The 16,485-nt window shown below is 42.1% G+C and overlaps 1 protein-coding gene across 3 annotated transcripts in view; it reads left to right on the top strand.

Annotated features, from left to right (window-relative positions):
- Positions 1 to 16,485, top strand: part of CHD6 (chromodomain helicase DNA binding protein 6) — a 2,211,516-nt gene that overhangs the window by 948,117 nt on the left and 1,246,914 nt on the right. For all 3 annotated transcript variants that reach the window (XM_044090190.1, XM_044090189.1, XM_044090188.1), the window contains 2 exons: positions 5,957 to 6,067; positions 14,414 to 14,616. In XM_044090190.1, coding sequence (XP_043946125.1) covers positions 5,957 to 6,067; positions 14,414 to 14,616 — 314 coding nt within the window. The remainder of the gene's footprint in view (positions 1 to 5,956; positions 6,068 to 14,413; positions 14,617 to 16,485) is intronic.

Here is a 16,485-nt window from a genome sequence, read left to right as displayed (position 1 = left end):
TATCTTGGCTAAAGCTGCAGCCATTACCTGAGGATATAAAAGACAAACTCATGGATGCTCCTTTGGACAACTCTGCTTTGTTTGGCCCTGCAGCTGCTAACTTGTTCAAGTTATTGCAGGTAAAGGGTAAGGAGTAAGAACTGAACCACATTTTGTTTCATCAGTACCCAAGTTCCAAAGAAGTTACTCTGCAAAACCTGTTTGTGCATAGGCATTCATGTCGCACACAACTTAGAACAAAAAAGAATGACAGGAAACCACAACAGCCTAGAGCCCCTCTTGACAACTCCACCACCAAAGCAGCCCCTTCCTGACAAACCATCCTGTCTTTGACTGCTCTCCCCTCTCACACACATTCCACTTTCCCAGTGCTTTCCCTCTCCTTACCTGCCTGGGAAAGCATAACCCAAGACTACTGGGTCCTCTCCATTGTTCAAAAAAGGTATTTTATGGTATGGGACCACCAACCTTCCTTCAAAGGCATCCCTCAACCTCCCAGGGAGCATTTATCTTTTTTTCCCAGTGGTTCTGTTAGAATTGATGAGCCAAGGGACCGTCCAGAGTGTTCCCAAAATCCAAATAGGAAAAGGATTTTATTTGAGATTGTTCCTGGTGCCAAGGAAGGAGGGTCCATGGAGATCCATCCTTGCCCTGTCCCATCGCAATACCTTTCTAAGGGTACCCACTTTCCGCATGCTGACCTTTCAGGCTTTGTTCCCACTTACTTATTCTGCCTCAAGCCTTCATGGTTACAGTGGATATCAGGGATGCATATCTGCACATCCCCATCCATCCTAACTACAGGAAGGTTTTACACTTCTCTGTATCATCATGCCATTTTCAGTTCTGTGCCTTGCCCTTTGGACACTGTATCACACCAAGGGTCTTCACCAAATGCCTAGCTCCTGCGATTCCCCACTGCAGACTTCAGGAAATACACATATTTCCTTATCTGGATGACTTCCCCCTCCTAGCTTCCTGCACAGAGGAGTAAGAACGCAGCATCTTCCTTACCCGTCAATCTTCAACGAAGTCTGGGGTTCACCATATACTCAAAGAAATCAGTTCTCACCCCTTCACAGGATCAGATTTTCCTGGGGTGCAGGATACAAACAGATCTTATGAAGGTCTCTCTACTTCCACAAAAGGTACAGGATTTCACCCTTTACTTCAGAAATCTTCTGTTGGCTCACCACATTACAGCCAGAGAGTTCCTCAGGGTCGTGGGTTCCTTACCATCCACCATTCCCATGCTCCCCTTAGCCAAACTCCATATGAGAAAATGGCAATGGTACCTAAAGTCAGTTTGACTGCAACACCAGCACCCCCTAGAATTTTCTATCCTACTCATCCCCTGTCTGAAGAGAGAGCTTCAGTGGTGGATACATTGTGTCATTCAACCCAGGGCTCCCCTTACACCCTCCTGTTACTTGCCAAGAAATCTTCACAGACTCCTCAGACATAGGTAGGGAAACAACCTTCGGCCACCTAAAAGCACAAGGAGTCTGGTCTCCCTCTCAACTGAAGGAACCCATGACTATAAGGGAGATGAGGGCTCTGCTATTGGCCATGCAGACCTCACATCCCCTAGTCCAACCAGGACCTCTAAAACTGTCCACAGACCATACAGTCCTCTGGTATGTGAACAAATGGGGGGGGGGAGGAATCCTACCTACTATGGAGGATAGCCCTTCAGGCTTTTAAATTGGCAGTAAAATTCCAGGTCCAGGTGACCCTTCAGGTAGTGTACATCCCATCTTCACAGAATTGTGTGGCAGATTACCTGAGCAGGTCCCAGACATGATCCCACAAATGGATGCTACAAAGGGATGTGTTTCTGACACTGTCCACCAATGGGGTTTTTCTCAGACCTCTTTGCCACCCCCATAAACAGACAACTTCCACATTTTTATGCCAGAGAGCCTTATCCGCTGATGAAGAAAGCGGACTCCCTTTCTTTCTTTTGGAAGGAGATGTTTTTGTATGCATTTTCTCCCATTCTCCTCATCCCAAAAGTCCTGTCCAGTATTCAGCAGGATAAACCAAAAATCTTGCTGTGACTTTCTTCTGGCCAAGACAGCAGTGGTTCCCTCTCCTCCTGCAGTTAGCTAAGGGCAGTCACCACAAGTTACCTCAAAGAGTGGAGCTCCTCACACAAGACAAAGGGAGTCTCATCCATCCCAACCTGCTGACTGTTCAGTTGACACTGCAGGTGATAGGGTACTAATTCCTTTCAGGCACCTGTTTTCTGAGGACGTGCTTACAGTTCTGCAGGAGGCCACGAGACCAAATACCAGAAAATCTTATTTAGCCAAATGAAAGAGATTTTCAGTCTGGTGTCTGAAATGAAACCAGGCCCCACTGACAGTGGATATCCTCCTGTTTTTTTTCTTATTTGTGTGAATTGCTCAATGCTGGCTTGGCTTAGTCTTCAGTGAAAAGCCCATATGTCAGCCAGATCTGCCTGTCTGCCCCTCTGCCTCTGTTTCCCACCTTAGCTAGCAGATTTGAGGCTAAACAATTTCTTAAAGGCATCCTACACATTAGACCACCCAGGAAAACCTATTCCACCTCCCTGGGGCGTTAACTTTGTTTTGGAAAAGCTGACTGCCCCACCCTTCGAGCCAGCCTCCTCAGCTTCTCTACAGCACAGTTCCTGGAAAACTGTGTTACTATTAGCCTTAACTTCAACCAAATGAGTGTCTGAGCTATAGGCCCTTATGGTTCCTCCACCCTTTCTGGTATTCCACAAGGACAGGGTTTACCTGCGTGCAAATCCCTCATTTATGCCTAAGGTAGTGAGTGAGCTGTCCTTAAAATCAGTCCATCCATTTATCTAGTAAAAAACAAAAAAGAGAGCTTGAGAACGCAACCCCGATAAAAGTAACTGTTTTAATGTTAGCAAAACGCTTTCGGAGGGCACAGTGTCTCTCCTTCATCAGAAAAATCTGATGGAGAGACACTGTGCCCTCCGAAAGCGTTTTGCTAACAATAAAACAGTTACTTTTATCGGGGTTGCGTTCTCAAGCTCTCTTTTTTGTTTTTTACTAGTTTGTTTTGCGTCTTTTATTCATCCATTTATCTACCTTTTTCCCTTGCCCCCAGAGCCATAGTGAGAGGGTGTTCCATACTTTAGATGTCCACAGGCAACTCAGATCTTATTTAGACAAAACCAAAGCTGTTAGAAAGTAAAATCCGCTCTTCGTTTCTTACCACCCCAGGGCCCTGGGGTGGGCTGTGTCAAAGCAGACTATCTCTTGGAATTCCAAGACTGTTACCTTTTGCTACACTCACCATGATAAGACTCTCCCTTTCTCTGTTAGGCCTCACTCCACCAGGGCTGTTGCCTGTTCTGGGGCCTTTTTCAAGGAGTTGGATACTAATTAATTCTTGAAGCAGCTACATGGACCTCAGTCTATACCTTCACCAAACACTACAAACTAGATGGAATCTCTAAATCTAGAGCAGGATTTGCCAGAGCCATACTGCATGGCTTCCTGAAAAGCTCCTCGGCTACACCTTCGTCTGTTACTTCATGAGCTTTGGTATTCTCCCTCATTTAATGAATACTGCAACAATTGAATAGAAGGACATAGAATAGTTGTGTAAAATCTTACCATAACGATCTATGTCCTTCTCTTCACTGTTGCAGTATTCCTATCCTTCCCTCCTTCCTCCTGGCCTTGCTTCTTCTTGGATGAGTCTTACCCTACGTCCTTAGGCTGGCATTCCTCCTGGGGCGGTCATTTCTGAGGATGGCGCGTGCGTATGTCAATTTTATGGCCAATGTGCAGTCGCAGCCTATGTGCGATGTACCATGCACCCTACAGCACTAAAAGTCTTTATTGTATACTGGCCAACTTCAGGTCGCCTATGGCAGGGAACTCCCTTATTTAATGAATGGTGTAATAGCTAAGAGAAGGATATCTATCATTGTGGTAAGATTTTACACAACTGTTCTTTTCCTTAAATTCTATGTATTTACATGAAAATTATTCCTTCTATTTTCTAAAGGATCTAGCTCCGGTCTTTATCTCTTTTACAGTACCTAGAATGTCCTTTACTCTGACTGTAGATTTTGATTTCCATTTTCTATTTTTACTTTGGAGTAAGTCAATTGCACCTAGAGCAAGTTTTTTGGAATGTGTACACTAAAATAAGTCAGTTTTATAGATAGGCCATATAAACCAGAGTAAGTCACTTACTCTGCGAGAAAGTCTTTTGGAATCAAGGCAGACGTGCACTGGAAGAAGTCACTTAACATGAAGAGCCATGTCTTTTGGAATCTAACCCCAGGTTTAATTTAAAATCGGTCTTGGTAAATTTCTGGTAGTGAAATTTAGAGTGACCAGTTTAATGTGGCTATAAACTACATCAGGATCATTAAACAACCTCAGAATTCTTACTTTTCATAACAAGGCTATTCTGAAGACAGTTGACCTTAAAGTAACCATTTGAAATGTTTGGCTCATTTAAAAGATGCTGAGTGACAACCCATATTCATTCAGCAATAGTGAAATTGTATAGTTAGTTGTATTTTTCTTCACTTTATGTAGTTCTACCTTTGAGCAGTTTCAAGCAATTTTATAGTGCTTTGTTGTGTGTGACTACTAATCAGGAAGTGTGGCACATTGTTTTAATAACATAAGTTTAAATGACATAAGTTTTGATGTTTTGCAGACTATCTGCCATGGTATTTTGTAATTGGTACAGTTTGCTCAGTTTCATTGTATCTGGTGCTGTAAAAGTTAGTTGTTGAAAACTATGTGCAGCAAGGGAAATGCTGATGTGGGGGCAGACAAGAATATCTGATTCCTTGAACATCCCAGTTCACAGGGAAGGCAAAGTAAGTGTGCAGTGACATTGTTGTTTTGTAAGTGGTGCCGCTGCTTACTCCACATAGTAAGATGCCGTCTACCACCATGTTACTGTGTGGCACGTATGGGAAAGAATCTTCTTTATTAGTTTAATGTACGTTTCATTAGTACCTTAGCTGCACTAACAAAATATTTCACCCAGAACAATTTCTGAGGTGGGAAGGTGTTTTGTTTTATTTTAACATTTGACTTTTTAATTAAAAAGAGGAAAACCAGCTGATCTCAGGACATGATACATTGATGCAAGTATTAGGTGCTGCGATAGCATTGGAACCCTTTGGAAAGGGGTTTAAGTCTGTGATTGACAGTATAGAGTTTAAATGGGATATAACTTAATGGGTTGTGATAAAGAAATAGAAGTTTGTTTATTTAAAAAATGTAGTTGAGGTAGATTTATTTTCCAGTTTTCTGATTTGGAGCAGTCTTTCCAACCCTGGATACCATTCCTGTGGAACTCTCATCCTTCTGTAAATGATTGAGGCTGCTGTTATTTCTCATCCCATCACTCATCTGTATTAATTACACAGTGCATGCTCACATTACAGCAGTTTGTAAGAATTGTATTTTTGATAGCAGTGACTTATTAATCAATGATAATCAGTTATTAAACCCACACTTGCCCAGGGTAAGGTCACTGTATTCCACGCAATTTGTAGTGGTAGTGTTTTTTACAAGCCTGTTAGGGGAAGCGAGAAGCAGTTCGTATTTATTATTGTTTATAAATAATGTTGTGCACCCACACAGCATGCATGGACAGAAATGCCTCGAGTTCTTGTCAAAGTATCTGCATTATTATGTACTTGCATTTAGTAGGTCATGAGTGTCTGTTAAAACTGACGTTATTAGAACTGAGCTTAAATGCAGTTGTTATCACTGCTGATTAACAGTAAGATGAGACATTTGAAAAGTTACCATTGCAGTAGATGTAAAATTGAGGTAAATTTCACCTGCTTTTTTTTTTTTTTTTTTTTGAGTGGCCTGTTACAAGCATTTTGTACATTTGCATGTGCGTTATTGCAAAAACAAATTTACTTCTTGTCAGTATTCTGTCTCTTGTTCATGTTATCATCTCTTTACAGGCCAGCTTTGTAGCTTCTGGAAACAGAACTGATATATCTTTAGATGACCCAAACTTCTGGCAGAAGTGGGCAAAAATTGCAGAACTGGATATGGATTCTAAAGCAGAAAAAGTAAGTTTAGTTTGTGGTTCCAGTTTCACTTTATCATGCCATTCCAGATGTATCTGCCATTAGAATGTACTACCTCAAAATGAGCAGCATCATATTTATCGCATAAAGGTTGTGCTTTGTTCTTTTGTGGCTGTCTGTGATGTCACAGGTCAGCTGATTCTGACCGAGTAGCATCATCTTTTAGCAGAAGATATCCTCAAATGTTGCACTATAATTGTATGCATTTGGTTACATTACGATTCCTTGATGGCAGAAGGAGTTTGCAACTTATCTAGTATACTCTTTTTTAAGTGCTTTAACATTGTTCCTCCCCTCCATCTCTACCCTCCTCCACCCTTTTCTTCCACCTGTTTCCTACCTTCTTGATTGCCTCTGGTGATTCTATCCGTACCCATTCTGATACTTCATTCCATGGTTCCACATTCATCTTTATATAGTCTTTCGGATATCAAAGAGTAGGTAGTTCCTGCAGATGCTGCCTCTGCCTGCTGCATTTTCTGTCCTCCTTTGTAGCTACCTGGCATGATGTTTTACACCAGTATTAATGTCCCTTCAGTTTCTTCAGGGCCATATTGAGAAGAGCTTTACCATCTAGTCAAATGTCTTCCTCTCTCTGCTAGATTTTATAGATATTCCAAGGCTGTTGAGTCTTATGACCTTTTGCACCAAGCCAGTATCCTCTCTGTCTGCACCTACTTTCTTCAGAGTTGTCATTTCAGTTAATCCTGGAGTAAATTTGTGAATGCCCATCCAGTCATCTAGGTTATGTTTAAGTGATGATAGTGAGTCACAGTGCTTAACATGCAGGAAAGGTTTATTCCATAGGTTTGTGAGGTGCTGGGGTGTAAACCTGTCCCTCCATAGTGTTTTGTTTATCTGTTGGTGAAAATTTAGGTCCTTGATTCTGGTATTGATGGAGCCACTGGAATTGCAGAAATACACGAGGTCCGGGACAACCAGGTCTCTGATGGTACGTTAAGTAAGACAGAGATCTGCCCTTAAAAATCTATAAGACACTGAATAAATGGATGGAGCTTCTTCCCTGTCTTTATTGCTCAGAGACTTTAGACCTGTGATCTTTTTGCAAAAGGAGCATTTGGGTGCTTTCTAATTGTTTGATATGTTTAGTGAGATGTGTCGCAAAGGGGGCATTGCACTCGCATATATATTTCTGATGGTATACATTCATTTGATCGGCCAGTGGATGTCCGACCGGAAAATGTTTGAAAGCAGTGCGGCAAATTTTCATAATTGCGAACGCAATTGTTGCGAATCACCTAACATCCTCCCCCTTTTGACCCATGGTAGTGGTTGTTTAGGTGGTAGAGCAGTCGGAAATGTCACATTCGGTGTTATGTACGACATTCCGACCATTCAGCAAGGAGAAATTCGGTAATAACACTCAGTGTTATACCCGATCAAGGAAAGTTAGCTCGATCAAATGAATGTATTCCATTTCTGATACATTAGGCTGCTGTAAGGAATTCGTAGGAAATGTCATTTTCTTTGTGTGGCCTCCAGAAATGCAAGCAGAACCCAAAAGTGTGATCTGATCAAGGCCCTATAAAACAGAAGCATTGCCTCTTTATGTCTAGAATCCACCCACCCCCATCCCTGTGGATACTGTCCAGAATTTTGGTGCTGCCACTGCCATCTCATGCAGTCCAGGTGCAGTTAACATGCCAGCATCCTTTTTCTGCTGTGTTGCTCTTAGTTACAATCCTCTCATCTGATGCTTCAAATAAGGGTTGTTGCAGTCTAAGTGCAGTATTTTGCATTTGTTTGCATTGAACCACAAGTATCACTTTACTGGCCTCTTTGTTCAGCCTTTCCAAATATTTTTCTAGACTGCGTCCACGTCCTTCATTGCTGTACCTGTTTGTGTCACCACACAAAGATTGGTCCTCTTCTGTATTTGCTCACTTGTGTCTGAGATGAACATGTTGTAGAGTATGGGACCCAAGTCACACCTCTGTGATCCTTCCAGTAGTCATTTCTGCTAACATTGTCTGTCTCTCTAGAACCCCTGTATATCATAACATTCAGCCATGCAGCTATCCACTCCCCAATCTTGATCCTGTTTTCAAAACTTCTGGTTTCCCTGTCAGCCTTCTGTGTGCAACAGGGTCAAAGGTTTTGCTGAAGTCCAGGTAGGTTAACATTTACCGAATAACCCCTGATAAATTCACCTGTAATCCAATCATATATTTGGGTCATATTTGACTGATGTTTTCATCTGGCCATGAACCAACGTTGGTTTGCTATTCTGGGGACTGTTTTCCTGTAGAAATGTTCATGGCTTTCCCTGCTACTCTGTATAAGCTAACAGACGTATAGTTGGCCAGCCCCCCCCACACTTGTACAAGGGTACCATATTGAATGTCTTCCACTGCTGTGGCACATACCTATTCGCCAGTGACATGTCAAAGATCTGTATCAGGGTGTCTGACAACACACTGGTCTGCTTAGTGAGGACTATATGAGGGCAGCTCGTCCTGCCCTTATGCTTTATCCTCCCCAAGAGCATCTGGTCCTTCTCAGTTGTGGTGTCTTTCCACTGTTCTCATTTTGCCCATGCCTTCATGCCAGTATGACACCTTCCCACCCCTGTGAGGTACTGGATACTTTGCTCAAGTCTTCCTCTATGAAGATTTAAGCAGAGTACATTCATTCAGTACCTCTGTTTGTTTTCAGTCTTATGTGATCCTTCTTCCAGTTTTGCACAGCCTAGCCAGTTCTTGTTTCCTTCGTCCCTTCCTTCTTTCTGCTATCCACCTAAAATAAAGATGTTCTTTGTGTTTCACTGTTGCAGTCATCACATTTGGGTTATCCCTGCCAGGGTAGCCCTCGGCCGGCCCGAATACCAGAGGCTTAGTATTTCTGTGTCGGCTGCTGTCACTTCAGGACTAACGTCAGGTCATCAGTAGTATAAAGTAAGGCAGCAGACGCCATTACATCAGTCTTTCTTGCCGAGGAGCCCGAAGCAGAAGCAGTTCGCACAAGTGCCGGTTGGCCGCTATCTGAATTTCGTCTTCCGAATTGAAGCTGAAGTCTTCTAAAGCTAAGTACCCCGTTGGAGATCCTTAAAGTTCTGTCTTCTTTTCTTAATCCCTTCTGCTTACCTCCTTGCTGTTATAGCCCTTTCTGCCTTTATTGTCTTTCTTGCCTTTTTGTTAACTTCCGTGTACTTTGCCCCTTCCACCTCATCTCCTCGTTTTTACTCCTTGTGGGCTCTCTTTTTTCCCTGTTAGCCAAACATTTCAGTATCACCACAGTGTCCTCCTCTCTTTGCCTATTCTTCATACCCTTATTCATGTCTTTGGGTACTGCATACCTGCCCCCATTCCAGGAGCTCAGTCTCCTGATTCATCCATGACTACCTTCCCTCAGCATATTATAATCCACTCTGCTAAAATCCCACACCATTGTCTTTGACATTTTTTTTTTTTATATTTCTCTCTAGTCTGAACTGTGTAGTAGTACTGTTGGATAATGCTGTCTTAACCTGGATTTCTGTTACAGCTCCAGCATTGTTTAGGACCTCATCCAGAATTCTGTCATTTCTGGAAAAGTTTTGCATCAGTTGGTTGAACCCCTCATGGCACAAGACCTCATTTAATTCGTGCTTCCTTCTTTTGCTGAAGTTTGGAATATCGCAGGCTGTTCCTGGCAGATACTGATCTCCTGAGAGTATTCCCCTCTTCCCCCACTTTTTATTTTCTCCTCCAATTTCTCATCCTCCTCTCTGTTTATATCTAGTGCATCATCTGTCAGTCCTCCACCTCTTTCCTTCTTCCTCTTCCTTAACTGGTAAGACATTTATTGTAGGTTTTAACCTTAGCTGTACCCTTGGTCCATTCCTGATCTGGTGATGTTCTTTAGATGAGTCACTGTTGTGGTAGTGCTGCGACTGTTGGGACTTCTGCCACAGGAACCCAACATCTGGCCTAACTTCTAAGGCTTAGTGCTATGCCCTTTCAGGTCAGTTGGATGCATCTTCCTCTAAGGCATGCCAGAATGTTCCTTGGATAAAGCAGGTGTGTGTGCATCGTCTTCAGTTCTTTCTTGTTGCCAGGTCAGCTGATAGGTTGTGTCCTGTCATTGATGTCCCCTTAAAGAAAAGAGAAGTGCAAAGGGAAAGAGGTAAGTTATACTAGGGTATGACTGTGTGTACCAGCCTTCCTGTATAAGTTTGCTACACTTTCGGATGTAGGCCTTTCTCCATTATTTCTTTACCACTCTATACAACAATAAGCACCTGTCAGTAAAAATACATACAGTTTGAATCTGATAGAGTTTGAAAATTAATTTTCTAAACTGCACTTCAGTTTATTCAGAAAAGCTGTAACCTGGTGCTTCAGCAATGATATGGCGCATAACAATTACTGACGTATACCTTTCCACATGGTCCTTGAACTCATGAAAGTAAAGTAACATGTCTGATTCATTGCAAATAAATGAGTAGCGGAGCAAATAAGCAGTTTATCAGTAAGTAGTAATTTATTTCAGGTGTACTGAAGCATATCTTAGATGTTATGAGTACAGATATAAATAGAAATGTAAATAATAGAAATTTCAGATCGTTTATATCCTGCACCCTAAAGGGTCTATATCAGATGAACCAAAAATCCGTTCATCGAATACAGAATAATCGAAACGTCATGGAAATCTAAATCGGTATTGTGGGGGGCTGCACCCCCCACACCCCCCACTAAATTTATATTCTAACTCTGAGATCGCACTACAGTGAGGAAAGGACAAATACCCTACTCCTCAATGTACTGAGACCCCACAATACCGTTTTTGATGTCGGTGAAGCTTCGATCTTTACGCGTTCGATGAATGGATTTTTCATTCATCTGATATAGACCCCACCCTAATAACTACATGGGAAAGCTTGTGAGGAAAAGTCACATCTTAAGTCATGAGGAGACAGATTACTCTGTGAACCTTTTTATGCCCCATGGTCCATATAATGTATTTAGAAAGGTGCCGAGACTTGCATCTGAGGGAAGTTATGTTGCCCATAGCAGCATTTTTTTTTTTTTGCAAGCACCACTTGATTTTTTTTTTTCACAACAGCAGTAGTCATTCATATATTTCCACAGGTAGACCTGGATGAGTACTTAGTTGACTAATCACTTTCTAATATTTAAACCAAGTTGATATTAATTTATTGAATATTTTGTTGACTTTGTCAAGTAAAACTAGTATTTAAGAAAGACACGTATCCGTTATAGCTTTGTAAAATAGAAACAAATAGCACCACAGACTAACTTCATTTCTTAAAGTCCTAAGGTTTTATTTTTCTCTTAAACTTGTCTTACCTTCTCCATAGAAAAGCAAAATAAATGCCTGATACTATGCTATGCTTGTACCTACAGCAGCCATCTACTGTACCTGCAGACTTCTTTTTCTGCATGCCGCATGAAGATGTGATCTTGCTTGTGATTTGCACACTGATGAGTTAACCAAACTGGCATGATTGTTGCTGCAGATGGGCATGCTAGCCAGCCTAAGCTCTTATAATGGAGTGTTTATGTAGGACTGAGTGAGTTGCATGATTTGAACGTTTGTAATTAAATTCATTAAAATTCTTAAACTTGTAAAAAAAATATGACCTCTCCAGTGGCACAGAGGAATAAAGCCCTGACTGTTGACCACCTGCCCGGGTTCAGTTAGCTGCTTGGGTGACTGATGGAGTGGCAGGGAGGGATGGGTGTTAAGTGTGTGTGGGCTGACCTGTGGGCATCTTTATTTATTTAATTTAACATTTGTTTATGGGAAATTCTGACTTGGAACAAGGCCAATTTTCAGCAGAAGCCCGGGGAGAAATGCTCCAGACACATGTCTTTGTAACATGGGAAGAAACTGGAGCACCCAGAGGCAACCCACATGAACACACGGAGGACATGCAGACTCCGCACAGAATGCACTCCAGCCGAGAATCAAACCGGAGAACCTCTGGCTGTAAGCCAACAACGCTACCGCTGCACCACTGCGACCATCCATCTCCTATTTTGATCTCTGGCTTTGGCTGGAGACTGTGCTCTGGTAGGTGTGCCTATATGAAGGGAATAGGGTAGAGACGTGGCTGAGCTGCTGCTGAGGTGTGCCCACATGCAGCACATTTTCATTGCATACTTGCCCCTTGGGCATACCACAAGGTTTGCAGAAGAAAGAGGTTCTAACTATTGGTAGGCTATAAAATATTGGCTCACAGTTTAATGTTCATCTCTTGAAAAATGTTGCCCATTTTACCTTTTAAATCCATCAGGCAGCTATCTGTGGTTTAAAAGCATTGATATGTTAGGAACCATATTCAGTGTTCCATAAAAAGAGGTTTCTCCAGAGGAGCTGTTTTCATCAATGCATTGTCAGAGTTATTTTTCATCTACTTTGTTCATGTTCCTTATCCTTTTTCAGGAAGAAATTTCATTCGTGCCTTGGACATTTCCCATCAGTTGTAGTTTACCTGTTTAGAGTGCATAAACTGGGGAATGAGCACTTATTTGTAGAATACTGTTACTCAGTAGATTCTGTCCTGGTAGAATGCCAGTTATGTTTTGTTTTGACAAAAGTTTGATAAGTGGCCATTAGTGAATGCTTTCAGAGGTCATGCTGAGAGATAGATGGCCTGTTTCTTGTGCTCACTGCTGGAATTTTCCATGATGAGCCTGTAAAGCATAGTTAGCTGGTCTTTGGTTCATATCTTAACTTGCCATTCCAGTTTGGATTACTCCTCTAGAGACAGATACTTTTTGGTACTGTTGTCCTTCTGTATCCACCCTTCTGACTTCTTTCTTTATTTGCCTTTTTGATGTTTGGAGATGCTGTTTGACATATTACTCAACGATCAACCCACTGCAGAGGACCCAACTGACAAGGTGACAACTCTCAAATCTGTTTTGCCATTTCATTTGTCAGTGACTTTGTCTTTGGAAGCTAAAGGACTTTTTCAGCAGCACTCTGTATTCTTTTGCTGATTCCTTAACCCCGGATATTTGCACAACAGCCTGGACATTATCTTCTACTTTCATAGACATGAGTGCAGCTGTCAAGAAGTGAAAACTGGAGGTTGATGGCTGATCCATCCATCCCAGAACTTGGCCCTGGCCCAAGTTATTGTTCCTCTTGATCAGGGAGAGGTTATTGTCATGCCACCTCAGACCTTGTAAACATGTTGGTGCTCTCCCTTACTAAAGTCTTTAGTGATGGCAACTTTGCTTTTGACCTGTAGGTGACTAGCTGCTTAAAGTTCATTTTATTGGGGAAGGAGAACTATCCGTGTATCTTGTCTTAACTATTTGCTTTGCCTCTTGTGTAGCTTTTGCCTGCAGTGTTGAGTAACTTTTTCCTACTGAAAGTGTGATGAATCTACATTTCTTTTGCGTTCACCTCTGTGTGCACCCCAGTAGTCTTGGCTTAATGATATAAAACTATTTTAAGATATAAAACTGTCTAATTGAAATTCTTTCAAAAAGTACAAGTGTTGGGGGATGCAATGCACATTTCGATGAAGTAATTCAGACTGCCAGCTGACAGGTATTTAGCACCTCATTAATTGAATGCTGGCAGGAATGAATGAAAAACTGAGCAGCGATCTTTGGCAAATAGTAAATGTTTTAAACAAAATTTTGTGTGGGGAAAATATGCCATTCATTTGCTCCCCTAATTTTTGATATTCACTTTTCAGGTAGCTGATAGTGTGGGATGAATGGGATAGTCAGTGGATCCAAAGAGACTGCTGAATAATTCTGGCCAAAGGAGTGGTCCCGAGAAAGGTCTCTTTTAAGAAGAAGGTCACAAAACTCATTATTATTTCCTTGGTTCTTTCTGGGAACACTTCATTTTACTTTTGCATGTTTTCATTGTATATATTTTTCACAGAATGTTTTTTTTTTGTTTTGTTTTTCCATCATACACATGTATGCAGCAAGGAACTAGTAAAACTGCATACCTGTAGGTCCAGTGTTGGTACTAGTCATCTGCAGGCTATGTTACAATGTTACCATTAGTCATATGCACTGGAAATATTTTGTTGCTGCATTATTGTTTACCTGTGCTAACGAAGACTGGCCCTTTTGGTGAGAAATGTTCCTGAATGTCTAAAATTGCAATAATGTTCCTTTTGTCTAATTGTAGAACTTTGATGTTACAATTTAACCTCCCCTCAAACACTGTTGATCATAAACTGATCCTAATTCAAAGTACAGAGGAACAGCCCAGCAGCTGTGTAAGCGTATTGCATCCTTATCTAATAAAAGTGAATTCACATTTTAGCACCATAATGTCATATATATAATGTAATATGTGCTGTGTATGTCTTCATTTGTTCCCTTCTAGGACAGCTTAGTGATTGACAGGCCAAGGGTGAGGAAGCAGACTAAACACTACAACTCATTTGAGGAAGATGAGCTTATGGAATTCTCAGAGCTAGACAGTGATTCAGATGAGAGGCCTTCTCGCACCCGTCGTATGAATGAGAGAGCACGTCGATATCTTCGGGCTGAGTGCTTCAGGGTGGAAAAGAATTTGCTTATCTTTGGGTAGGTGGTGTTAATCATTTGAAAATACTTTGGTTGTGTTGGCTCTTCTGATTATCATTTCTGGAGTACAAGTGAGAACTTGACTAAGTAGAGGAACATGGGTCACTCAAACATCATTTCCAGGTCTCAGCTGAAATGACCCGGAGAGTGCAATGGGTTTTCTTGAGTTTAAAGAAAGATTTCACCTTTTATAGTTTAACTCAACCCGTAGGTTACTTTTCTCCCTATAATATGGTTCCAGTATTGTCTTGGGTACCAGAAACCTGCTTATACTTTATAAAGCTTTCAATCCAATGTTGTCCTTTTTATTCTTCCACACTGATGGGTCACTGATCTGACTCGGCCGCACTTCCAAGACTTGGATCCGAGTCTCGAGCACCTCCCTCTTCCCATAATGCACTACACCATCCCCAAATTTCAGGTTTTCTTTGCCGCCATTGTTTCCAGACTCAGATTTATCAGAGTCTCAAGCGAGTTTCAGAAGATTAATCTACTTTTCAGTTTATATGTTTTGTCTAAATTTGCCTTTACACTGTCAGTCTTCTGTCTTTCCTCTAATTTTTTGAGATATCTTTGACGTTGCCCGTGTTTACTTCTGATGTTTTTCGTGTTTCACTGTTGCAGTCATCACCTGTGGGTTATCTGTCCTGTGGTACTCCTCGGCAGGCCCGAATACCAGAGTCAATTTTTTTTTGCATCAGATGCTAATTTTTTTTTGCATCAGATGCTGTCGCCTGTAGACTGACGTCGGGTCGTCAGTGCTATAAAGCAAGGCAGCTGACGCCATTAGATCAGTCTTTCTTGCCATGGAGCCCATAGCAGAAGCAATTCGCAAGAGTGCCGGTCGGTCACTACCAGAGTTCGGATCTTAGCTGAAAACGTCTAAAACTAAGTACCCTGTTGAGGATCCTTTTATCTTGCACTAACCGATGTCCGAAAAAGTTAATTGTCTCACTTGTGGAAAGCAGATCCCACACTGAGACTTCCACTCGTACTGCGTCACTTGTTTAGGCCCAGACCACGACATCGCCCATTGCTGGTTCTGTGCCCTCTTTAACGCGAGAACCATTCGTCATAGAGCTCTTTTTGTGGACAGGTATTTTCGTCCTCCGTCTTCTCAAATGGTGTCCATCAGCCAACAGTCTGTAGAGCCTCCAAAAAAAGGTAGGGATAAAGATAGAGACAGACCACACAAGGCTAAGCCTTTCGACAACTCTTCTGCTAAGCAGGTCATCAGTTCTCCAGAATTCAGTGAGGCGCTTTTGCAGCCCCTGATGCCCAAGGCGATTACTACGCAGGCCTCTACCGAGACCCTTTCGGAGTCCAGTATGCTGCAGAAATCTTCTTCATCTTCAGAGCCTTTGGTTGTTTCTGCCTCGGTTATGTCCGAGCAGTAATGCAGGCACCAGCTTCCGAGGAGGTCTTTCACACTACTGATTCTAGACAGAAACCAATGTCTTTGCACCCCACTACAGTTTCTCTCAGACCGATGGATACCCTTAGGCCTAGAAGCCAGGCCACCCCTAGAAAACCTACCTGTAGCCACCATCTTACTTCCGCCCCTCCACCCCAGGCCCAAATGCTTAAGATGGCGGAGGATCTTATTTCCCTCATCAGGGGCAGTCAGGCCAAAACTTCTAAAAGGAAAAGACACCCTTCTCCTGAACTATTGACAGAGCGAGATTCTGAGGAATCTGATTATTCAGATTTAGAAGAGGAACAACAACCTCTGACTGATTATGAGGATTCAGATGCAGAGGAATCCATCCCTTCTGCCTCCCCACCAGAAGACCTTTCCTTTGGGGAAACCCTCCACACCTTCAGGGAACATTTCCAATGGGAATCTCAGGACTTTCCTTAGTCTAAGAA

Source organism: Protopterus annectens, chromosome 12.part0, assembly GCF_019279795.1.
Source record: "Protopterus annectens isolate FY-2018-M chromosome 12.part0, PAN1.0, whole genome shotgun sequence".
Taxonomy (NCBI): domain Eukaryota; kingdom Metazoa; phylum Chordata; order Ceratodontiformes; family Protopteridae; genus Protopterus; species Protopterus annectens.
The sequence above is the reverse complement of the archived record's forward strand: the minus strand, read 5'-3'. Positions and strand labels throughout refer to the sequence as shown.